This window comes from Carcharhinus amblyrhynchos, chromosome 6 (genome assembly GCF_965287045.1).
Source record: "Carcharhinus amblyrhynchos chromosome 6, sCarAmb.v2.hapA, whole genome shotgun sequence".
Taxonomy (NCBI): Eukaryota; Metazoa; Chordata; class Chondrichthyes; order Carcharhiniformes; family Carcharhinidae; genus Carcharhinus; species Carcharhinus amblyrhynchos.
The window spans coordinates 32,145,861-32,172,147 of record NC_137329.1 but is presented as its reverse complement, the minus strand read 5'-3'; the positions used below and the strand labels follow the sequence as shown (position 1 = coordinate 32,172,147).

Genomic DNA, 26,287 nt, shown 5'->3' with positions numbered 1-26,287 from the left:
TGCCCTCTGGAAATGGGTTTGAGTTTCATTTCCTGATAGTGTTAGACACTTGAGTTTTAAAAAAAAATGTATTTAGAGTAATTCCCTTTTGATAAATGCAACCTTTTTAGTGTGAAACAAATTGCAAGATGCAGTATCTTGGTGAAAATAGTTTAAAAAAATAATTGCCAATGCCATAATAAATCTCCCAGGGACATTGAGAAGCACTATTTTAACTAAGGTATATACTTCAGAGAACTTTCCTTTGTAATTGTATTGTATCTCCTCTTCTGTTACTCAAATTGCTTCAACATTTTATGATGGCCTTTGACCCTGAAGCAGTACAACATAAAGAAACTGTTTGTTTGCTTTCGTTAAAATGCCTGCAGAAGCTGTAATTTTGTTAAGAATGTCCAGAAAGCACTTTAAAGAGCGTGCATCAATCGTAAAGAGATCAGATGTACCTTTCTTGGATAATGAACCTTATCCATACAATCTGACAGCCTTCGAAAAAGAACAAAGATCAAAGAAAATTATAGCACAGGAGCAGGCCCTTTGGCCCTCCAAGCCTGCACTGACCATTCTGCCCAACAACTTAAAACCCCCTACCCTATTGGGGACCATATCCTTCTATTCCCATCCTATTCATGTACTTGTCAAGGCGCCCCTTAAAAGTCACTACCATATCTGCTTCTACTACCTCCCCCGGCAACGAGTCCCAGGCACCCACTACTCTCGATGGAAAAATTTGCCTCGTACATCTCCTTTAAACCTTGCCCCTTGCACTTTAAACCTATGCCCCCTAGTAATTGACTCTTCCACCCTGGGAAAAAGCTTCTGACTATCCACTGCCTGCCTCTCATAATCTTGTAGACTTCTATCAGGCCTACCCTCAACCTCCATCGCCCCAGTGAGAACAAACCAAGTTTCTCCAATCTCTCCTCATAGCTAATGCCCTCCATACCAGGCAACATCCTGATAAATCTTTTCTGTACCCTCTCCAAAGTCTCCACATCCTTCTGGCAGTTTGGCAACCAAAATTGAACACTATATTCCAAGTGCGGCCTAACTAAGGTTCTATAAAGCTGCAACATGACTTGCCAATTTTTAAACTCAATACCCTGGCTGATGAAGACAATCATGCCATACGCCTGATCTATATTCTGCTGTATCCTCTGATGGTCCTCATCGTTATCTGCATTTCTACCCACCCTTGTGTCATCCGCAAACTTACTAATCAAGCCAGTTACATTTTCCTCCAAATTATTTATATATATTACAAACAGTGACAAGTGGAGTTCCTCAGAGATCAGTGCTAGGACCAGCAAAGGTCCCAGCATTGATTTCTGAGGAATGCCACTTGTCACAGCTCTCCATTCAGAAACACACAATTCCACTGCTACTCTCTGTCCTCTGTGACCAAGTAAGAAGTCTCACAACATCAGGTTAAAGTCCAACCAATTTATTTGACAGTAAACTCACAAGCTTTCAGGGTTTGCCCCTTCGTCAGGTGAATGGAGAGTTCTGGCTTCAGACAGAGCATATAACAGCACACGCAGTTATATAGCCATTTATTATATGGCACATAACAGCACTGTGTGTACTGTTATATGCTCTGTCTGAAGCCAGAACTCTCCATTCACCTGACGAAGGGGCAAACCCTGAAAGCTTGTGAGTTTACTATCAAATAAATTGCTTGGACTTTAACCTGGTGTTGTGAGACTTCTTACTGTGTTTACCCCAGTCCAACGTCAGTATCTCCACCTCATGACTCTGTGACCAAGCCAGTCCTGTATCCATCTTTCCAGCTCACCTCTGATCCCGTGTGACTTCACCTTCTGTATCAGTTTGCCATGAGGGACCTTGTCAAAGCCCTTACTGAAGTCCATGTAGATAACATCCACTGCCTTACCTTCAGCCTGGAAGCAGAATCAACAGGGCTGAAGTTAAGAGAGATGATAGGTAGCTGCTGATACAAAGAAGAGCTGCAAACAGAGGAGCTGGAGGGTGAAGGTTATCAGTGCACAGGTGCAGACACAAGAAGAAAGCAGACGGAAAGAAAGAAAAACACAGAATTCTTGTGAGGTGAACAAAGCACTCAGAAAGAGGTCAGTTTTACTGGTGGGCAGAAAGGGACATGAGAAGCCTTGAAAGTATTATGCAAGCAGGCCGCAGGGGTCTAAAACCTGGAATGTTTTATTAAGATCTCAGTGACAATAATGAGCTGGGTGCTTTCCCAGAAGTGATGTTATTGGCTTCTCAGTTGAAGAAGAACAACAGAAAGTTACACCAACAATTCTGTCATGATCTGGGGGGTGGGGGTGGGGGTGGGGCAGAATTTGAAATTGATTTTTCCCATGAAACTCTGAGACAAAAGCTGTTGTCAGATAGAACTACTCTGCATAAATAAAGAACAGCCCATTGTGGATCAGTGTCATGACATAGTATTACATTTGTGCAGGGAGCGATGCGAGTGTTTGTGGCTGCATAAGATGCATCTTTGTTGTATTGGACTTTTTTTTATTCATTCATGAGACATAGGCGTTGCTGGCTGGCCAGTATTTATTTGCCCATCCCTAGTTGCCTAAGGGTAGTTGAGAGTCAGTCACATTGCTGTGGCTCTGGAGTCACATGTAGGCCAGGCCAGGTAAAGATGGCAGGTTACCTTCCCTAAAGGACATTCGTGACCCAGATGGGTTTTTTCAACAATCAACAATGGTTCTTAATTCCAGATATTTTTATTGAATTTTAATTTCATCATTTGTCATGGTGGGATTTGAACCCGAGTCCCCAGAACATTAGCTGAATTTCTGGATTAATAGTCTAGCGATAATACCACAGGCCTATTGCCTCTCCCATGAAACACTATTTGAAGTGAAATTTTCCCTTTCATTTGAAATATCATTTGCCAGTTAATTCATGTTTAATTTGCATTGGTTCTGATTCATGTTAAGGTAAAAACACCAAAAAAGGAAATCCTGTTGGTAATTTCTTTAATGGGGTTCAGTCAGTAAATTTGGTTATTTGATGTCCCATTAGGGATCGTAACAATTTTAAAGATAGCTGACAATGTATTGACAAATGTATTCTACTATGGGCTAATATTTTCCCTTCATGCAGAACGTAATCTGCATGAAATATCAAACAGATATTCAATTCTTTCCCTTTCATTTTTCATCTCCATCTTTTTACAGATTCGGTTTGCATATTTTCATGTTTTAGTTATTTCTAATATATGGCTCATACCTGAAATGAGGCCAAAAGGTTTGAGAGAACCAGACAGATCAAATTCAATAAATAAAAGCTTTTCGCTTCTGACATTTGAGTAATCAATTTATAAGGCATAATACAAATTCATCAATTCTTTAACTTCAGCATGACAAGCATGTATTCTGCCACTTTGATTTACAATCTTTTAGCAGCCAGTCAGAGTGCATTAATTCTTCATATAATGCAGCTAGGTTCTGGAGAAAGGCAAGTGTTTCATAGAATAATCAGGTAGATGGCTCAGCACCATATCCAAGATTTTATGTGATTTTGTTTTTTAGTGTAATGTAATTTTTGAGTTGTATAATAAATAAACATACTCATCTGTATTTCTGTCGTAACTCAGCTCAATAAAACTGTGAGGTGAGGTACATGCCAGCTTCACGAGAGGCAGCTGAGAAACCTGCCTCAAAGGGAACCGCTGACTGTTCTGCTTATGTTAATTGTGGTGTGAAGTTACGGTTAAATGTTAGGGCATTTGTATTGTTATGTACATTGGGGCATAGCCCCTTTAAGAGAGAGGGTCAGGTAACCCTGGGGCTGGAGTGATCTGACTGTGGACCGCCCTGGGAGGGCACTTAGAGTTTGGAGTATGGAGCGAGTAAGACCTGCAATAAGTACCTGTGTTCCCCAATGTCTGTCTGGTGTGTGAGTTCTTGCGGGTACATCCCTGTAGTAGAGAAATTAACATGTATAAAATTCCTTTGACCTCTCTCTCTCTCCATATTAATTCTCCTTTCCAAGCACCTGCAGACTCCTTCAACCACCCAAGCTCCAATGGTCTGTTTGCTGCTACACTCTTGAAAGCTGACAAGACATTTTCCATCACTTCCTCAGCGACATCCATTGCTGGGTCTGGCTGGACCACATCAACTCTCACTGGCTGTATTCTCCTCTTCCAAACTTGCTCTTCCAAACAACTCAGCTGTCCTGAAACATAACAATTATTCATTCCAACTTATTTACTCCATAACCACTTTCTTCCTTATCCCCTATTCCCTGTTGCCTCTGCCTACACCTTTAACGATTGATGCAACACCATTCATGTTTCAAGCAGACAAGATTTTTTTGAGAGGGGAGGGGGTGGTGGGGTTTGGGGGGGGGCGGGGAGAGGGTAAGTGGAACGGTTATTCTGCTTTTGGCATGAAATTTATTTATTTGCCCTACTGCCTTTGAGGAGGCTCACAGAAGTTTCTGAATCCCTACTATCTTTATCTGATAAATTTTGAACAAGTGCCCAATGCAGTAAGTACTATGTGCTCCCAGTCTTCTATTCAACTCCTTTAATATGTCTTTTGTAGTGCTGAGGCATACTCAAATAAGATCGAAACTCGCAAACAGCAATATAAGGAGAAGGTAATTTAATCAAGGACAATGTAATTATGTGATATGCTGGTATAGTATGCTATCATTCCACAGTTCATTTTGAAATTAGTCTAAACTGATGGGTTGAAGACCTTCTCCCACTTAACTCTGTCACCATGGCTGGAATTCTTTGTGGAGGTAGGGGTTCCACACCACCCCCAGGTTGAGGAATGGAGGACACGTTTGCCTCTGCCTGGCCAATATATTGTCTGCCTCCATCTGGGAGGAACTCCCGCTTTAGAGAGCTGCCAGCCAAATAAATAGCCAACAATCCTCCACTCCGAGCATTGGGAGTGATGGCCACAACCGGAATTGCAGCCAGTCGCCCACGGGGATCGTCCCTGGAAGCCATACAATCAAAATAAGTGGGGCTGGTCCACCAGGACCAACTAGTCGGAGGAGGTGGGGAGGCGCGGTGGGAGTACGTGCTACAGTTGGTGGGGTGGGGGAATAAACAGTGAACAGTGAGTACCATAGAATCATAGAATCCTGACAGTGCAGAAGGAGGCCATTCAACCCATCGACCACAATCCCACCCAGGCTCTATCCTCGTAACCCCACTTACTTACTCAACTGATCCCCCTGGCACTAAGGGACAATTTGGCATGGCCAATCAACCTAATCTTTGGACTGTGGGAGGAAACCGAAGCACCTGGAGGAAACCCATGCAGACATGGTGAGAATGTGCAAATTCCACTCAGACAGTGACCCAAGGCCAGAATCGAACCTGGGTCCCTGGCGCGGTGAGGCAGCAGTGCTAACCACCGTGCTGCTGTGCCATTGGAAAGGCGCCTCCATTGGGCATGGGGTGATTCAAGCCTCCCAACAATCTGCAATCCGACTGCCAAGATTTGTGTATTCTGGGCACACAGCCTCTTCTGGTAAAGTACCATCGGCTGCAGGAGAAGGGCCTTAAGTGGTTATTAATTGGCCATGCCTTCAAGGGTGGGCAATTTGTCTGTTGCTTCCTTCACTGGCAAAACTTCAGCAGAAATGGCTGGGAAAAGTGTATCATTATACCATCCAATTTTATGTTTCTGGGATGGGATACATTAAGTATGAGTCCATCTCACCCAAAGTAGATACTATTGTTGAAGCTGATAATAGTTTTAGCAGCCTTGGGCTGCACAAAGTATATCGATGTTGGTTGAGAACATCAATGAACTTGGTTGTGATAATCTTAAAGGAATAACGTCATTATTATCATCATGTTGGCTGACTTGCATGAAATACCAAAGGATGTTAGTTAGCATCTGTAGAAATTTACCCAGTCTAATAACAAAAAAGATATCACTTTTCAAAATTTGAACAATTTTGTTTCTGGAAAATGTTGTCTTTTTATAATGTGAATAGAAGAGTATTTTATCATGTACTAGATGTTTTGTTTATATGATGCATGCTGAGCGACATTATTGCAGTTGAACTAATTTTATTGATAACATGTTTATCTAACATGAATACACATCTGCAATGCATCTGAAACCTTATCCTGACCATCTCTAACATGCACTATCTGACCGTCAAAACTTCCCAGGTCAGGGGGCGATTTTACCTTCATGTTGTGCGCATTTCCGAGTGTGACATGGTGGTAAAATCATCGTAAAGCGCTTAGTGCGATTGGTGCTGGTTTTTGCGACCAGTGCAATTTTACAAGAGCTGGAAATGGGCGGGAGGCAGGTTAATGCATATAAAGTTATTTTAAAGCGGTTTTACATCTGCTCAGCGAGCCCAGTGCTCAATTGTCTGGGTCTGCCCCCTTCATGAACTTGCCTGGAAGGTGCTTGCTGGCGAGGATCTGATATGCTCCTCATCAACAGGAAGCAATAGACTTGGCCTTGTCAGTGGAACTGGAGATATTAAGCCCCCTCCGGGAGGGTCAAGGGCAAGAGATGGGTGCCCCTTTGGCAATGCCAGACTGGCAGTGCCATCTTGGTACTTGGGCAATGCCAGTCTGGCACTTGGGCAATGCCCACTGGACTGTGCCAGGGAGCGAGGCTAATGGAGAGATGTCAGTGGGGTGGGGTCAATGGGGGATGGGGCAGTGGGCTTTGGGGGAGGGGCTAATGTGGGAGAGAGGCTAATGCAGGGTGCGAAGGAGGGAGGGACAGGGAGTCTGCTGCCACTCTGCAGGGATCAGTATGTGGAAGGGCGGCAGTTCCCTGATTGGTGGGGGGAGGGCAGCAAGTCCATGATCGATGAGGGGAGGTGGTGGGTCTCCAATTGGTGGGGAAGGGGTGTCCTCGATTGATCTGGGCGATGGAGGGATTGGCAGGGGATTTTTCTTGGGCCTTGGACCTCTGCATTTGAGAAGGGAGTGGTGGTGGGAGAGCTGCTTCAGGCAGCCTGCACCAGCAGGGGCCTGACATTTCTCTTTTCTGTCAGATTCCTGCTACTGCTAATGCTCATGTGCAGCATCAGAGGCCTATACGTGTGCACTACCTCCCTCTGCAAGGTTTTGGGCACGTTAAGCCCCATCCAGAGGTTTCTACAGTGAGCAGTAGGCTAGCTGATATTTTGCAGGCAGAGTGTGTATGGGGAGGGGCCTGAAAACACGCCCAAAAGATAGATCTGAAACTCTCCAGCTTCATGTCCACCCAGGACATAGGAAAGAAAATGGTAAAATTGGCCCTGCAGTCTCGTATAATATTTAATACTGGAGTTCACGACCACAATCAGCTATGAACGTGACACTGGAGGGATTTTGTGGCTGGTTTGAAATTGACCTGACCTGAATGTTGGAGTAAAGGACATTAGTATTGTTTTATCATTTGATAGGATGTGTATAATAGATATTAGTTAGATATAATAGATATTAGTAGAATGTGCACACAAGAGAATATTGCTTCAATTACGAATGAGTGTTCATCAAAAATTGACACAAATATGTGACATTTAAAAATGAACTTCAATGCAATAATTCCTTAGGAGGCAGCTAAAGCAGCAATGCTTTTGGAGTCCGACAGTCAAACGATCATCATCAGAATCAGTTAGAAATGAAAGAGAATTTCCAGCTTTTCCTGTTTATTTCCCTTTTGAAGTATTGTCTAGTTATCCTTTTGATAGCATTTCTTTTGGATGAATATATTGGGGTACAATTAAAGTTCAGTTTATTTTCTATTCCTTGCTTAGTGTCCTGAATGTCACAGGTTTATGCAACATAAATACTTTTTATCACAGCTTTTGAGGTCAATTTATGGGAATTTATTTAAAAAAAAATGGAAAATTCAGCACAGTTCTCTGTCAGGGTTTCTCTCTTTCCCTATCTCCCACTGTTATTATGAAGTGGAGATGCTGGCATTGGACTGGGGTAGGCACAGTAAGCAGTCTCACAACACCAGATTAGAGTCCAACAGGTTTATTTGGTATCACAAGCTTTTGGAGTACTGCTGATCACTCACCTGATGAAAGGGCAGCACACTGAAAGCTTCTAATACCAAATAAACCTGTTGAACTTGAACCTAGTGTTGTGAGGCCTCTCACTGTTATTAAGAAGTTGGTCAAGAATTAAATAAAGCCTTTGGCTGTTTGCTTAAATGTATTTGGATTTTGATCTGCCTTGTCTCATTATTGTATATCAGTATGGCGAAAATATTTGTATGGAAACAGCCAACTTCAACGTACTTGTAACGCCACCAAATATTTGTTTTCTCGCAGGAAATCAATGTCATTTTGCTTAACATGGTCGCTTCTAGATGTTGAGACCAGCACTTTAACAGTATTGTGTGAAGCTAGAAGTCATTGCATCGTATCGGACTGTTACGTTCACAGATGATATTTGTACTCACATTACCTTGCCTTACAGGGCCTGGTGAGGGAACTAGATTCTTCAACCAACATATACAACATTGAGACAGCCATCAACAGCCTTATTGGACTGACACAGGAAGGTGCCCACCTATGCCACATCATAGCCAAGGTAAGGAAGAAATCTTTCCAGTCCAGTGATTTTCATGGGATATGTAATCTTTGCTCCACTTAAGATGAATTTTCCAGGAGCTACAAAGGTGATTTTGGAGGCCAAGGAGAAAGAACAATAAAAACTAGGAGCAGGAGTAAGCCATTTACCCCTTTGGCTGATCCTTTTAACTCAATTCCCACTTTCTCGAAGCAAAAAAAAATGATCGACCCGTGTAGGGTTAACTCCTTTACATGTTTTTGTCTCCATAGGCACCTTTGATAGAGACGGGTTCCCACTAGTAATGGTTGGCTGTGCGTAGCCAATTAGGGCACTTAATGGGAAAATTAACCCCTATTATAGAATTGTATCTCAATTTTTCTGATGGCACACACAGGTTCATTGCTGTGTCAGGAACTGTTGCGCCAATGTCCCATGCTGGGGTATGTGAGAAGGGGAGTTATTGGCTACAGGGACACTACATTATCCCGACCATTCACCTTGGCCCGTTAATTGGCCTGATTGGATAGCTGCCAATGCCCGGCAGGTAAACTCTACTACACTGACCACGTCACTCAGAGGCAGTACTGTGTCAGGTAGTTGACACACTATTTTTCAACTTGGTTCTGGCCCTGCCTTGTAAGCTGCCTCCACAGGACAGCGACAATTCGACCCAATGTGAGGTCTTTTGTCATTAAACTACCAGTGCTTAACACTCCTCAAGCAGAAGGCATGTCATTGTGGCCATTTCCTGGAGAATGATCTCTCCACCAGTGACACTTTCGCTGTAATGATAGCTGTTCCCCTCCTCTTGAAGGCACCTCCATAGCACCGCTGACACTCCTGCTGCTGGCCCCTAAGCCACACCCACACTGCGAGGATAGTTGATGTCACTAATTGGACGAGGCCCCCGGAGGCAGTTTCTTGGTTGGCCACCTCTGGGTAGATTATATCTGATGTCGACCCTAGCAATTTCTGGGTTTTAGACTCTGAATTGAGGATGATGTCGAGATCACAATCCAGCCAGCAAAACTCAGCCTGTGTGTTGTAATGAAATTTACATAATGAACTATGTTTGATCAAATATGGTTCTTAAACTGAAGTGTAACCCCATCTTATTCTAGATTTTCTTACAATTCCAATGATATGATTCCTTCTTTCTTTAGCCATTTCTTGAAGGTGATGATTCATAATAAATACAATTCCCAGGTGAAATGGAGTTTGTACCTGACTGAAGTTTCCAGCCCTCAGATGTCAGCCTGGGCAATACTCTTTGGGGGCCCCCAGTTGGCCACTGTATCTTTGGGAGAAGATCAATGGGAATCCCTGTTTATGCGATTACCCTAAGTCTCCTCTGAGGGTCCAGCTGAGGTTATGGTGGCTGACTGGGAGAACCTTTGGGAACTTCCTTTGATAAGTGATGGCAGGCAATGTGACTGTGAAGATCAATCAAGCCTCCAATTTCTGCCCTCAATGTCCATGTGTGCAAGGGTCATTGTGTGGTCAGCAAGAACTTTAAACCTGGTTGATGTTGCTTCCACATCCCAGATATATTGAGAAAGGCAACAGTACGGAGCATGGATAGAACTCCTGTATAGTCACTTTGCACAAAGTTGTTGGGAGAGGGGCATATTACATCCCATGTGGTGATATGGAGAAACTCAGCTATGACTGTGCAGTATTTCCCACAGCATATCAACACAACTTCTCTACCATTGTATTGTGAATGGGATGATATCAACATTGGTCTGCGCAATAATTAACATCCTGTGGGAGAGGTTCTTAAATAGAGTACTCAAGTTCTAAACAGTAAACATTATGTGCCACAACATTATTAAGCTGTTTTGTGGGTATTGTTAGAATGAAGGACAACAATTCTAAACTTTGCAATTGCTGCAGTTTTCCAGTTTTTGTTCACAGTGGGCCAGATAATTTGCTATGTACAAGATTGTAAGCTCTAACCCAGGGGCCCCCAAAACATAGTCATGAGCTCTAATGGTTCGCAACTCCAGTTGCTCATTATCCCTAATGGGGTCGTGGGATGATGAGCAACTGGGGCAGTGAACTTTGAGGCAGCAATAGTGCTCGTCGTTTGGAGACTTTGGACATTCATGGCCTACATGTGACTCCTGATCCACTACAATCTGGTTGACTCTTAACTGCCCTCTGAACTGGTCTAGCAAACCCTCAGTTCAGGGGTAACAAATGCTAGCCTTGACAGCGATGCCCACATCCCCATGAAAGATTAAATTAAAAAAAGCAAAGAAAAGCACAATATTTTGTTCATTTAAAGGTTAATAGTTTTACTATTCATTGAATGTAGTTTATTGCAGTTGCAATAGAGTTACTATACCAATCAGCAATCCCAACCAGCCTCATCAACATAATTATTAAACTTGATTTTTAACTCTGTCTAAATGAATTAGTTTTGAGTGAGTTACAATCTTACGAGAATGTGTCGGCTGTGGCAAATTGATGGCATTCTCACTTCTCAGTTTAAAGGTTTTGAGTTTATGTCTGACTGAAAAGATTGCTCTGTAACTTCTGTATGTAATCTAACTCAACACATCAATGCAGTATTGAGCAAATGCTGCTGTCGAAAGTGTGCTGTCTTGTTGATGTGATGTCAAAAAGACAAAGAATCACATGGATTTGCAACATTAATTCTGTTTCACTCTCCCAAGATGCTGCCAGACCTGTTGAGTCTTTTCAGCATCTTCTGTTTTTATTTCGGATTTCCAGTATTCTGCAGTATTTTGTTTTAATCTTTATTATTTATGTGAAAAAGATGCTCTTTTTGCCTGTTCGATAGAAGTAAAATATCCCATGGTATTAAAAAGCAGTGGAATTTTGCTGATGTTATTGCCACCAGCTAATTCTCAACCAGCATCTAAAATCGGCAGGAATTTTATTGACACATCAACCCCGGAATCAGGCCGGGCAAGGCTCACTGAATGGAATTCTCCATTGGTCTCAGGCAGGAATTTACAAGCCTCACGTAAGTGAGGTCATAAAATCCCAGCCGATATCTTTGTGAAGCACACATTGATGGTTTTACAAGTGCTTTGTTGGTTGAAAACCACTTTGGAAAGTCCTGAAGCTGTGAAACTCACAAATGTTTGCTGCCTCGCTAAATATTTTTAAGATGCGAGTTGATGGGTTTTTGATGAGAGAGGGGATTAAGGGTTATGGGGAGAGGGCGGGAATGTGGAACTGAGCCACGACAGATTAGCCATGATCTTATTGAATGGCGGGGCAGGCTCGAAGGGCTAGTTGGCCTACTCCTGCTCCTATTTCTTAAGTTCTTATGAGTCTCTCACAAAAGGAAAGCATTCAGTATCTTTAATTAAAGAAAAATCACAACAAAGAATTCTGTGCCATTTGTTTCTTTGTTGTCAGCCAATCTTAGGTATCTTTTAATAGAGATACTGCATGTAAGAAGGTGGTGGTTTCATTAGTATAGCCTCCAGTTTGTTTGTTCCCTCTTAAACTTGCTGCAGAATCCAGCATAAAGCTCCTATAAAATGGAAAAGACTAAGCTATGAGCGGACAATATAGTATCCATAGACAGGTTCAGCGGGTTAAGATTTCCTGATTGTTATAACTAAAATGATCATCTTATGAGTCATTATTCTCTGATATTCTAGAGAAGTACAAATTGAGTTTTATTTCTAGTCTTGGAACAGAAGGATATATGAGCTCTGTGTTAGGACAGATGTACTTGGATATCCAGCATCAGTTTAGTTCATTGGTATTTTTGTAATTGAAGCACCTGGCCTCCCAGATATTGTATCTATTTCTGTCTGCAATTGCTTACAAAGGAAGGATGGTTGGTCGCAGCCTTGCTTTTTGATGCCTGTTAGAGATGTTCAATATTGATTGCAGTAACCTCATTTTCAACCAGGCCTGACCCCACACTGAGATGTTAGTGATGCTGGAATGTAGACATGAGATTGAAGGAAATTGTATCAATGTGTCCTGATGCTTACAAATGCACACAATAAAGTAAGACATTTGGACTGTTTGGCTCCATTAGTTGTACTCTCACAATCCATCTCTGCTGAATGAATTTCTCAGCTGTCGTTCATGATTTCCAGCGAACAGAGTTTAGTTTTTCATGTGCAGATTTTTCTTTGTATTAATTTAAAGCAAGGTATCTTATTTCAAAACATATACGCAGCGTGTAAAGACTAAATAGATATTCATGGGTGTGCTGTTAATACTCATTCGTGCTCATGATGATCCCATTCTATTTTCGGAGAAAATGTCTTGCATGCTGTACAGATACTGAAAAGTAAATTTATTTAAGCATCTATGAATGATGAATGCAAAACAATTCAGTCTTTCTCTTTCACTGAAGTTTGGAAACCTGGCAAGACAGAGCACACACATAGAGTACAACTTCTAAACTTTGCCCAGTAATCATGAACAGAATTTTTAACTTTATCAGACTGAATGCTGAGATTTGCCCAGTGAAATGCAAGCCAATCCCTACTCTCCATCCAGAACATAGTCCAATGCTGCTTGCCCCTCACCATGAAGTGACTAGTTGCCTGTTGACCTGTTATTATTGGGGTTGATTTCTTCTGCTGGTCTAAAGTGGTTATTCTGATTAGGTGAGAGAACCATGGTGACCCCCACACATGGTGCTTGCAATGTGCTGAAGTGTGGCACTTCTCTTTGTTGTGCGTAAGATCAGCAGGTAACCATTAACTAAGGAATTAGCAAATACAACAATTAAAAAACATTCCTATACTCTGCTTCTCACTTGCCTTTCTTTAAGTTTAAAAATGTTTTTAAGTTTATTTATTAGTGTCACAAATAGGCTTACATTAACATTGCAATTAAGTTATTGTGAAAATTCCTTAGTTGCCACATTCTGGCGCCCATTCAGGTACACGGAGGAGAATTTAGCATGGCTAATACACCTAACCTGCACATCTTTCAGACTGTGGGAGGAAACCAGAGCAAACCCACGCAGTTACGCAGACTTCACACAGATTGTTTCCTAAGCCGGGAATCAAACATGGGTCTCTGTTGCTGTGAGGCAGCAGTTCTAGCCACTGTGCCGCCCGAAACAAACATGCAAAAGAATGTGGAAGTACAGGTACATCAGTCATTTGAAAATAAGTATTGAGGTTATATGCCCAACAATAGCTCTACCACCACTTTTTCAATTTGCCTAATCATATGCAATTAGCCAAATCTGGATTACCAATTTTCCACATGTGGCAAGTAACTAATATATCCACACTGAGTTTGTCAATCGGGTCTCAGTTAATTCTAAAGTTGTTAAATCACCAGCTGGACAATATACACCACACCTATTGTATTCTTCTGTCACTTCAGAAGACAAAAATGTCATGGTGCTCGATAATTATGTTCATTTACGAACAAGGTAATATACAGGATGGAAAAGATTGCCCATATACTAGTGTTACAAGAATCAAACTTGCATTGTGCACAAGTGGATTAGCTGTTTATAAACAATGTCAGTGGCCCTCAAATCTTTGGACAGCAATCCTTGTGGCCATGCTGGGATTGGACTCATTAGTGCCCCCACACCCCCCACCCCCACACCCCCACCCCCTGATCCTGAGAGAGGGAGTAGGAAAATACCAAATTTAGATACAGCTAAGGAATGTTGTGGGAGGTGTGCAGCCTGGGTTGATGCTTTTCAAAGAGGGAATTGCAAAGATGGGCCCAGGTTTAGAAGATTGCAGTATTTTTTTGGAGAGGAGAGGTAGTAGGGTGGCATGGTGGCACAGTGGTTAGCACTGCTGTGTTCGAATCCCGCCTTGGGTGACTGTCCGTGTGAAGTTTGCACATTCTCTCCATATCTGCGTGGATTTCCTCTGGGTGCTCTGGTTTCCTTCCATACTCCTAAAATGTGCAGGTTAGGTTGATTGGCCAGGCTAAATTACCCCTTAGTGTCAGGGGAATACAATAGAGTAAATAGATGGGATTATGGGGATAAGGCCTGCGTGGGACTGTTGTCGGTGCAGACTCAATTGGCTTCCTTCTGTAGGGATGCTATGCTATGTTATGATTGGCAATTGATCAATTGTTTATGAGGACAGAGGGGTAAGGTTGTGGATTTAAAAGAGCACTGTGATGTTGGTTTTGAAAGAAAAGGGAACAATAGCAGAGAGGACACCATCCAGCATAGGTTCAAGTTTAGGTGTAGGCACTGTTTTAAAATAAGGAAGATATCCTTTGAATGTTTTAAACAGCTTATCCTCCCAACTACATCCTCAGAAATCTGGAATAAATTTGTCAAAAATGATTTTCCTTTCGAAAAAAACCACATTGATTCTGTCCAAGCATATTTTGATCTTCTAAGTGCTTTTGCTAAGACTTCCTCAAAACTATATCCCAACATTTTCTTGGCAATTGATATTAGGCTAACTGGCCTGCAGTTCTTCATTTTCTCCCCCCCTCTTTGAATTGCAATATTATATTTGCTAACTTGCAGTCCATTGGGACTACTCCAGTATCTGGGGAATTTTGCAAACACAGGCGGTGTCTGGTTATGTTCTGTAATTTACCTGTTTTTTTTCAATTACTTTCTATGGATTAAGGTTTCTTTGTTACAATTAAGTAACTAGAGGAGATCTGTGTCACCTATATTAGACTGGCTAATGACCTGGCAAAATACAGGGGGAGACGTCTTAATCAATAAGACATATAATAGATTGTAAACTCCAGACTAGATGCAATTTGTCTGCTGCAGCTGAGAGCATTCCATGCTTGTTCTTGGAAATCACATTTGCGTGCACTTTTTGTTTGTTAATGATTACATTTTGTAATGCGCATTATTTCCGGTAAGAGAAACACAGGACAAAAATCACTCTTGCCAGTAATCACAAATGACTGTCCTTCTAGACTTGTGTTCCTAAGACAATTCAATTGAGGATTTGTTAGAGAGAATAGAACCATTCGCAGTTTAGATATTCTCTGTCTGCCTCATCAGTATTAATCCAACTCTTTCATGCTTGATTCTTGGATAATGGACCAACTGACTGACAAAAGAAGAAAAGTGTGAGATGATGCATTTCCCAACTATAGAGAGGTCCCATAACTCCTGAGTAAGAAGAGCCCAAGTACGGTTGAGGAGCAGAAAGATGTAGGGATACAAAATTTTGCAGAGAATCATAGGTTTAAAAGGAGGCTATTGAGTCCACACCAACCACAATCCCACCTAGGTCCTATCACCAGAATCCTGTGTATTTATCCTAGTCAGTCCCCCTGACAATAAGGGGCAATTTAGCATGGCCAATCCATCTAACCCGCACATCTTTGGGCTGTGGGAGGAAACCGGAGCATCTGGAGGAAACCCACACATACACAGGGAGAATATGCAGACTCCACACAGAGGCCGGAATTGAAGGCAAGTCCCTAGAGCTGTGAGGCAGCAATGCAAACCACTGCGCCACCGTGCCGCCTCTTGCCAACAGTAGTAACACAGGTTATTTAGATCATTAAAAAGAACAAACCCAATACTTAGGTCTCATTTCTCGAGGGATCGATTTGAGTAACAGAGAAGTTAAGGTTAAACTTGTATCGAAGTTTGGTTAGAAGACATTTGCTGTTGCTGTGCACAGTTCTAACTGTCATATGATAAAATGGGTATAGAGACACTGGAAAAAATACAAAACTACTCACAGGGATGATGCCGGACCTGAGGGAATATATTTATCAGGAAAGACTGAACAGGTTGGGGCAACCTTTCTCTGGAAAAGAGAAAGCTGAGGATCTATCTAACAGAGGTTGTTAAGAGTTTGGGCAGAATTGGCCCTCCCACGATGAGGTCTGTGGGGGTGGTCATGTGGTTGAGGGAGGGGAGGGGGGAACAGTGTGACTCAAAAAAAAAAGCGGTTTCCCGATGATGGGATACAATGGTGGGAACTTGCGGGATCGCGGCGGGTTGCCATTTTCACCAACAACTGGGGGAAGCCATTTAAAGTAGTATTAGTGGGATTCAAATTACCAACTAATTGGAACTGTCCTCCCTATCCCCACCTGTTCCTCCTCCCCCCACCCCCCCACCCCATTCCCACCTCCCAGTTTGATTATGTCCCCCACCAGTGGGTGTTCACTTTGGTCCAAAACATGAGGCGTGCACACTTTGAGACTTATTGGCTAGGGCAGGTGGAATATCCTTAGCGACTGGAACCGGGGAGAGGGAACGGCTTAATGGAACATGAGAAGGGGACAGACATAGCTGAAGTGGGTGATGATGATGGGAAGGAGTGTAAACACGCAGCCTTGATGGGTAGGGTGTTGGTTTGGGCAGTGGATGAAGGGACCAGGGAGTAGTATGAAAGTTGTAAGACAACCAGGAATGGTGAGAGAGATTGGGAGACAGCAAGGGATCCTAAAGGTGGTGGTGATTGGGGGGAGGGCGGGGGGGTGGTGGGGGGGGGGGGAGGGGGTGGTGGTGGAATGGGGGAGGGAGGAGTGTTCAGAGGAAGGGATCTGTATCAATCATGGAATCTTGGGGTTAAACTCACTGTTACTGGTGGTGGGTTATGTCGTTGTATCACTAGAAACGTTACCTGCACACCAGCCTCCAGACCCTTTGATACCTGGAGGTGCACAGCAATAAAAGGCCACTGGGAGCCTATACCCCCCATGGAGATGCTGAGACTGAACTCTGGACCCCAGATTTCACTTCTCCGGGTCCCCTGTATCCTCTCTGATGACCTCTTGCCAATGACACCCTGGAGGGTGATGGTGACCTGAGCTCTCAGCTCCAATATCCCCTTTGGAGATGAGGTCATTAGGTTCTCATTTTTATACAGCTATTGTAAATGTAATGATGTCATGCCTGCACCCAGTGAATATTCAGTAAGTGGACAAACCCAAGCTTGAGGGGTCGCAAAGTAAATGTTGATGTATTTAAATAAAGTTCCTGACTTTCCTTGATGGGAACCCTGTTAGTTCGCCAGCGAGGGGCGTGGACAATCGGGAAATGTGATCTTACAGCGGGAATGGTGTTTCCTGACTCGTGGGTTTCTGCACCCGCGTCATCTTGCTGATGGCTAATGTGGGCTCAAATTTCTGTCCAATGTGTAATTTTCAAATATGAGCCCTGTGAGATATTTAGAGTTAGACCCTATGGAACTCACCGAGCATAATCACAGTATGGTATAAAAATTCAAGACATTCGAATCTTTTCAATGTAGAATATTAGTTATTTATATTTTAATTCTGATGTAAAAATCCATGGTGTGAGCATTATAAATGGTGAAAATGTATTCTTCAGGTGACATCAATTCTTAATGAGGCAACTGTGGATAACCACAACAGTCCTCTATTCACAAGTTGAAAGGCCACCGCACAAAAAAAAGTAATCATCAAAGTAACTTTCTACAAAAGCATCATAATTTTAACATGTTCCAAAAAAGAGAGAAGGAATGCCAAACATATTGTGATATTAGGAAAAAAAACTTAGCACTTTACGTGAAGTTTATTTATTAGTGTCACAAGTAGCTGGCATTGACACTGCAATGAAGTTGCTGTGAAAATCCCCTCATCGCCACAAACCAGTGCCTGTTCGGATACACTGAGGGAGAATTTAGCATGGCCAATGCACCTAACCCGCCCATCTCCTGGACTGTGGGAAGAAATTGGAGCACCGGGAGGAAACCTGTGCAGATATGGTGGGGGTGGGGAGTGCAGGATTTTCCAGCCATGCTCACCCAAGGTTAATGGACCTTTCCATGGTCCGTCCCCCAGTCACTTCAATTCCTATGGCATCCACAACGGGAAACACGCCCCCAAGGAGAATGTGCAGACTCCGAGCAAACAGTAATCCAGGCCAGGAATCCAACCCAGTTCCTGGCACTGTGAGGTAGCAATGCTAACCACAGTGCCACCATGTTGCCCACTCACTTGACTTATCAATTGTCACATAATGTTTTGGTAGACTGGTGAAGCACTGCCTCACACTACATGGGCCTACACTTAATACTTATTGCCTGACTGAGTTCAAGAGTCCCATATTACGAAATAGATTCTATCTAGGTTGTCTGTTTGAAATTGATGCGTTTCAAGAGAATACATACCAACACTGACATGAAAATAGAGATTTTCTCTGTGCACTATATGTAATGAAATCATAAACTTGTGTTTTTTTATTATGAACAGATTTATGATTTTGTAACACATAGTGCAAAGAGACAGTCTCCCATGGAAAATGTTGAGTCAGTTTCTGAAAGAGACAGATGAATGAACCTTCCTGGTGCAACCTATTACCAAAATCATTACTAATTAACTTAGGTGATAAATTGGACAAACAAAGTGACTAATCAATCTCCTGACACTTTATTTTAGTACTGTTGTTCAGGTTGCACCAAGCTGCTAGACTGACAATTCATTTTCTCAATGAAATTAGATCCTAAGATACTATTTGAGGGATTCTCCTGTAAATGGGCTGAGCTTTAAACACACTTGACACCCTAAGAGGCAGCTATTAATGATAATTAATTAAACATTGCCGAGCCATTTTTCACATTCAATGATATCGATGTTACGAAGCCTTTGCTTTGGATTAAGTGCCCCCTCTCCTTTTGCTAGTTTCACATGTAATGCAGATTCCTACTTGAGGCTCAAGCTCCTTTGTTTTGCGATATGCCACACATTTGTGAGTAACTCGAATCCAGAATTAGTTATAGTTCAAAATTTAATTTATAACACGATTTGTGAGAAACAGTGCAAAGCACCTTGAGGGTGTTTTGCTCTGATTTAAATGTGAGCTGAAGGAATCCAATAAATTGAGACATCTTTGCATCTAATTTTACATCGATATCCAGACTGAGGAAAAAATCCCTCTCTGATTTGATTTTATTATTCTCTCATGTATTGGTATACAGTGAAAATTACTGTTTAATTATTATACACGCAAAACGTACCATACACAGAGAAGGGACAGAGAGAATGCAGAATGTAGTGTTACAGTCATAACTAGGGTGTAGAGACAGACCAACTTAATACGAAGTGAGTCAAAAGTCTGATGGCAGCAATGAAGAAGCTGTTCTTGAGTCAGTTGATGCATGTCGTCAGACTTTTGTATCTTTTTCCTAATGGAAGAAGGTGGGACAGAATATGTTAGGGGTGTGCGTGGTCCTTATTTATGCTGGCTGCTTTGCCAAGGCAGCTGGTAGTGTAGACAGAGTCAATGGGTGGGAGGCTGGTTTGAGTGATGGGCTGGGCTTCATTCACAACTCTGTAGTTTCTTGCGGTCTTGGACAGAACAGGAGCCATACTAACCTGTGATACAACCAGAAAGAATGCTTTCTATGGTGCATCTCGTGGACTCAGCCACTACTTATATCATGTGGAGTGAATTGAATCGGTTGAAGTTTTGTGTCTGTGATGACGGGGCCCTCAGGAGGAGATGAAGATAGGTCATCCACTTGGCACTTCTGGTTGAAAATGACTGCTACTGCCATGTCTTTTGCTCTTAAGCGCTGGGCTCTGTCAGCCATTGAGGAAGTAGATGCTCATGAGACCGATTCCATCCTTCAATTTAATTGTTCCCCTGCCATTGAGAGCCGGACGTGGCAGGACTGCACAGTTTTAGTCATATTTGTATATGATTTTAAATGTAATTTTAGGCGCTGATACAATACTAACTAAAAATCAGAAACCAAAACAAGAAAAGCATGTTTTGACACAGAATCAGCTCAACAATGGTGAGGATTATAAGAGATTAACTTTGTTAAACCCCTTGGTAACAACTGTTCATTTCAAGCTTTGCAGGTTCCGTTGAATTGACAGTGTCAAAGTCTTTCTTGTTTAAAAAACTGCTAATATGACAGACTCTTCTTTTATCAATAGAAAAGATCTACTGTCTTGCCACCTAAGCACAATAACAGAATACCAAATAGTTCACTGTCATATTTTCTTCTTTAACTATAAGGAAATGTCAGCCCCTGGAGGGATTTGTTGGTCAATATCTCTTCAACAGCATGAGTTGTCTGAGTTGTCCTGATTATTTCTCACTTAGTTTCCAGAGGACTTAGAAATTAACTGCGTCTGTCAATCGGGGGGGTCAGTATCCTGAAATATAGGTGACTGATTCCTGACCCATGTATGTATCAAGATGTTAGCCCAGATTTTGCTCTCACTGGCAACATGACACTTCAACAAGGCGAGAGCTGGCAGAGGAGGAGATGGGTGAGCGGCATATTCCCTCTGAGGAGGAGGATGTCAAGGAGAGCACTCAGGGGCAATGACTGGAGAAGGCAGGATAAGGCCACCAGGCACTGATGTGGGCTTGCGTGGGGAGGAGAGCTTGTGGCGCCCTGATAACTTCTTGTTTCAATGCTAATCAGAATGAGGATGGGCACTATGATCACATCATGGGGGAAGGCCCTTCCTCAGTGTGTGGTGGCAGCTCGCCCATGGCCCTGACATTGTTCCTGTCATGAGAAGGGTTGAGGTTGCCCACAGTCCGTACGATGCAGGAGATGTTGATGACTTGCGGTGAGGACAGAGCATTAGTCCTCAAGCATCAATTGTGAATGTCTGCCTGTCTGCCTGAAGACAGTGCACAGACTCTCTGTGGCCAGGGTAATCTCAGGGTGATAATGAGTAGACACAGCCATCTCTTCTGGTGCAGACTCCTCCTTAGTTAGGGGTGCCAATGAGGATTTGTGTCACTAGTGCCAGAGGTACAGCTCTTACAAGGGTCTGGAATCCTTGTGCTGAGATCAGACTTTTGCAAATGAGTGGTGGACTTGACTTTTGAGAGGGAGGTTCTTTGTTGCCAGGTTAACACTGGCATGGCAGTGTCCTGTCAGCACGAGGGAATGCTAACCAATGAGCTGACGTCCTTGCAGATGGGAGGTGGAAGTCGTGCCATTTGTCAGCATCCAGCCTCCATGTAGCTCCATTACTACATAATCTATGTAGTAGATTATGGAGCAATCGAATAAGGCACCAAAAGGAAGCAAGAACTTAGCATAGATAATAAGTGGTCACAATGCACAAGTGGCTAACAACAGCCATGCCCACACTGTGCAACCATAACTTAACGGTCTTAACTCTGCCATTATGTCTCGGTGTTTCCCCAGGATCCACAGCTGAAATGGAGGCAGCCTGCTTTCTGCCATGCCCTTTAGTCTGAGTGTAAAATTTAGTTTTCAAAAGTGACTACAAATAAAGTGCGGGAACTTGCCAATACTGCCGACAGGCCAATTACTGCTTTTCTCACCCAAAATTACATTGAGCCAAAGAATGAGAAAATTCCAGCCGTTAATTTGTATAAAATCTGATTGATCATGTTTGTTCATCTAAATTAAAATCAAAAACAATTGTTCATATTTGGACAAAATTAAGATGAGAATAAATCCTCCTCTAAATAATTCAGATGGTTAATAAATTATAACAACGATTCCAGATGCAGGATTGCCTAACAAGTTGGATTGCTTCTGTTGTGCGTTTACCCAATCAATCTACTTAAGCCAATAAAACAAAAATTGGAAAAATAAAAGCAAAGTGCTTGGTATCAAAGACTCTTTTGGGTATGACCTCCTTTTCCCTGAAAGCTCTCTCTCTCTCCATTCATTTATTATGACAATGCGAAAGGACCACAAGGAGCTACAGTTGCATAATCACAAAAATTAGAAACTCTCCCTCCACCCTGGCCCACTGCATTCTCACATTATGGCTTCCTCAGTCTGATCTCTAGGTGTGTGTGTGTGTGTGTGTGTGTGTGTGTGTGTGTGTGTGTGTGTGTGTGTGTGTGTGTGTGTGTGTGTGTGTGTGTGTGTGTGTGTGTGTGTGTGTGAGAAAAGATATCTCTAAGTGGCCTGCAGCATAAGTGCTCTTAAGTACTATGTAGTGAATGACAATAAGAGGAACATTTGCACTGACTGCTCCTGATTCTCATAAGCTGCCTGTTCAGTTCTATGTTTTTTTGATTGCCCTCCTACTGGATGCTCTCTTGGACATGGCACAAGGACAGGATTTGATTCGATTTGATTTATTATTGCCACATGTATTTGCATAAAGTGAAAATATTGTTTCTTGTGCGCTGTACAGATGAGGCAGACCGTTCATAAGGAAGGAAAGAAGAGAGTGCAGAATGTAGTGCTACAATCATAGCTAGGGTGTAGAGAAAGATCAATTTCATGCAAGGTTGATCCATCCAAAAGTCTGATGGCAGCAGGAAAGAAACAGTTCTTGAGTTGGTTGGTACGTGACTTCAGACTTTTCTATCTTTTTCCCGACGGAAAAAGCTGGAAGAGAAAATGTCCAGGGTGCGTGGAGTCCTTGATTATGCTGGCTGCTTCTCCAAGTGCAGTTGGAATCAATGGATGGGGGGCTCATTTGCATGATGGACTGGGCTTCATTCATGATCCTTTGTAGTTGCTTGCAGTCTTGGGCAGAATAGGAGCCACATCAAGCTACAATATAACCAGAAAGAATGCTTCCTGTGGTGCACCTGTAAAAGTTGGTGAAAGTCATAGCAGACATACCACATTCCGTACTAGGGCTGGTTACACCTTCTTCTCCTTCTGCCCAATGAGGAGTAACTTGCCATCATTATTCTCCTTATAACTTGATTCAGGGTATAGACTAAGCTGGCAGAAGCTTAGTCCGGGGGCTGGATCACAGAACATCTGAATTGATAACTGAAGTCACATCCGAGGACTGTGATAACTGAAACAGTTCATTTGAAATATTTCTTCTTCAAAGGTGCTACTTTAACATTGGAAAGTCCTATTAGAACATGAGAAATACAAGCCTAATAAGCGGGTTTGACACAATGAACAAAAAAAACTTCCAAAGAACTTTTTTCTATGTAGAACATTCCAAAGGAAGTTGTGACAAGTGCAATGATTGTGATAATGGATATGTTCAATTAAAATTCTTTGTGACTTACCATCAATAAGGAGAGTACGTCGTTCTTTCTTGGTCGATCAGGTGAGCTGTCTTTAAGTTCTCTTCAAAATCCAATAAATGCCTTCTTGGGTCATGAGCAAGATTGGGTATGAAGAATTAAATTTACTGTGTCATTTCTGCCTGAAATAGAATATACTGCATTAGTGAGTCATGGCGGAGGATAAAGTTTTAAGTACATGACTCAACCTAGACAGAAAACAGTTGAATAGTTCTACAAATTGGAGTTGAGCTGCTCTAGGGAAAGGAAATAGGGGGTTTTTCCTTCAATCTGATACAGTGAAAGTACTCCTGTTTTAAAAATTATTTTGTCTTCTCTTTATATTGGCTCAAATGACCAAGTTCATTCTTTATGTGACTCAGGTCTTTTGTATATTCTGTTTTGGATCATATAAATTGAATATTTTTGCATATGGTATAGATATGAAGGGTGCTGTATTGTTATTTAGAGTCAGTTTTATTCATTGACTGGGATGAGGGTGTTGCTGGCAAGACTATCATTTATTGCCCATCCCTAAATTTCCTTGACAAGGTAGCAGTAAGTCACCTTCTTAAACCATGCCAATCCATTTGGTGTGGGTACACAAACTGAGTTTGTGTTTTTATATGCCCTGTTGTGAACAGGGCTCCCACTCGCCTGATGAAGGAACAGCGCTCTGAAAGCTTGTGGCTTGTGCTACCAAATAAACCTGTTGGATTTTAACCTGGTGTTGTGAGACTTCTTCCTGTACTTACCCCAGTCCAAAGCCAGCATCTCCACATTGTGTAAGTATACCCATAGTGCTATTGAATACCTGTTCATGATCTTTTGTTCAGCAGTGATGAAGAAACAGTGATATAGTTTCAAGTCAGGATGGTGTGTGACTTGGAAAGGATCTTGCAAGTGGTGGTGTTCCAATGCAGTTGCTGGCCTTGTTCTTCTAGGTGGAAGATGCTGTGGCCTTGGCAGTTGCTGTCGAGGAAGCCTTGGTGAGTTTCTGCAGTGTATCTTGTAGCTGGTACACACCGTAGTTATAATGAGTGGGTTCCGGAAGAGCTGAATATTTAAGGTGTGTGATGGACTGCCAACTGAGCAGGTTGGTTTCTCCTAGATGGTGTTAGGCTTCAAGGCAACATGGTGGCACAGTGGTTAGCACTGCTGCCTCACAGCACCAGGGACCTGGGCTCGATTCCCAATTCGGGTCATTGTCTATGCAGAGTCTGCATGTGTCTGCATAGGTTTACTCCGGGTGCTCTGGTTCCTCCTACAATCCAAAAGATGTGCTGTTTAGGTGCATTGGCCATGCTAAATTCTCCCTCAGTGTACCCGAACAGGCACCGGAGTGTGGTGACTGGGGAATTTTCATAGTCCCTTCATTGCAGTGTTAATGTAAACTTACTTGTGACACTAATAAATAATCTTTAAACTTCATGATTATTGTTGAAGCTGAACTGATCCTGGCAAGGCTAGTGTTCCATCACATTCTGGCCTTGTGCTTTGTGAGCAGGCTTTAGGAATCAGGAGGTGAGACACTTGCCACAGGCCTCTGACCTGTTCTTACAGCCATGATATATAAGTGGCTGGTTCTGTTAAGTTTCTGGTCAATGGACAATGGTGACTGCTAGGATGCTGTTGGTAGGCTAATTGGACAAGGATAGTACTGTTGCATGTCAGAGGAAGACTTACTCTTAGACTTTCTCTCATTGCCTGATAATTGTGTGACATGAATGTTACTTGTCATTTATCAGCGGAAATCTGAATCTTGTGCAGGTGTTGCTGCGTATAGGCAGAGACCACTTCATCACCTAAAGAGTTGTATTTGGAACAAATACTGTGTGACCATCAGTGAATATTCTCATTGATAAAACAGCAGAAGATGGTGGGAGCTAGGAAAATTAGGCTGCTAACTGCAGCCATAACTTGCTTTCTAAAACTTGAAGTCATCCCATAATTTCTGTAGCGAATGACTCAGAAATTGCACAAAAGTCACCCCAAGATTTCTATAGAGAATGACTCAGAAATTACACAAGCTAAGCTATGAAATAATGCCACAATATTTGTGAGAAGGGAGAAGAAATAGATTGGGATCTACCCTCACCCCCAGTAATGGTTTTCCTCTCTAGCGATTCTGGTGGAAGTAGGAACATGAATAAGAAGCAAAGTGATGAATGTATAGTAATGGCAGGATGACATCATCTGTCATTTCTGTCATTACTCGGCCTGATGTAATTATTGGCTGCACTATCAGATTAATATGAAAGCAAAAACCTTTTATGATTCCAACCTCTCTACAATTTGGCTTATTTCTTTGACATTTCTGGGACAATTTAGATATTTTGTTTTAGCGCAGGAGTGGTGATAATTAATTGCTGTCCGATTTATATGGACCATGGGGTTCTCCATAGGTTCTGGAACATTGGCCCAGCTTTTGCAGGGCTAATGACAGTGAAACTGTCAGCGTTGACCATTATTACTCCACCTGAAACTGTCACCAACATATGCAACATCATGTGAAAGCCAGTCTATGAAATCTAGAAGTTGCTGTCAGTGATTCTATCCTCCTCCATTGTTAGAAACATATACATAGAAAATAGAAGCAGGGGGGTGGCCATTTGACCCTTCGAGCCTGCTCCACCGTTCATTATGATCATGGCTGATCATCAAATTCAGTAGCCTTATCTTGCCTCCGCCTCCACCCCACCCCCCCACCCCCCAATATCGTTCAATCTCTTTGGCCCCAAAAGTTATATCAAACTCAATAAGCAGAATTTTCCTCTCCCGCCCACCACGGAAATTGTAGCAGGTGGGACACAGATTGTGCAAATGTCCATTGACCTTGGGTGGGATTTTTTGGCCTTGGGTGAGCGCTGCTGGAAAATCGCGCCCAA

The 26,287-nt window shown here is 42.5% G+C and overlaps 1 protein-coding gene across 1 annotated transcript in view; it reads left to right on the top strand.

The window, feature by feature from the left end:
* insc (INSC spindle orientation adaptor protein) overlaps positions 1–26,287 on the top strand; it is a 178,965-nt gene that overhangs the window by 30,896 nt on the left and 121,782 nt on the right. Inside the window, exon 4 of the mRNA XM_080191577.1 lies at positions 8,414–8,527. Coding sequence (XP_080047703.1) covers positions 8,414–8,527 — 114 coding nt within the window. The remainder of the gene's footprint in view (positions 1–8,413; positions 8,528–26,287) is intronic.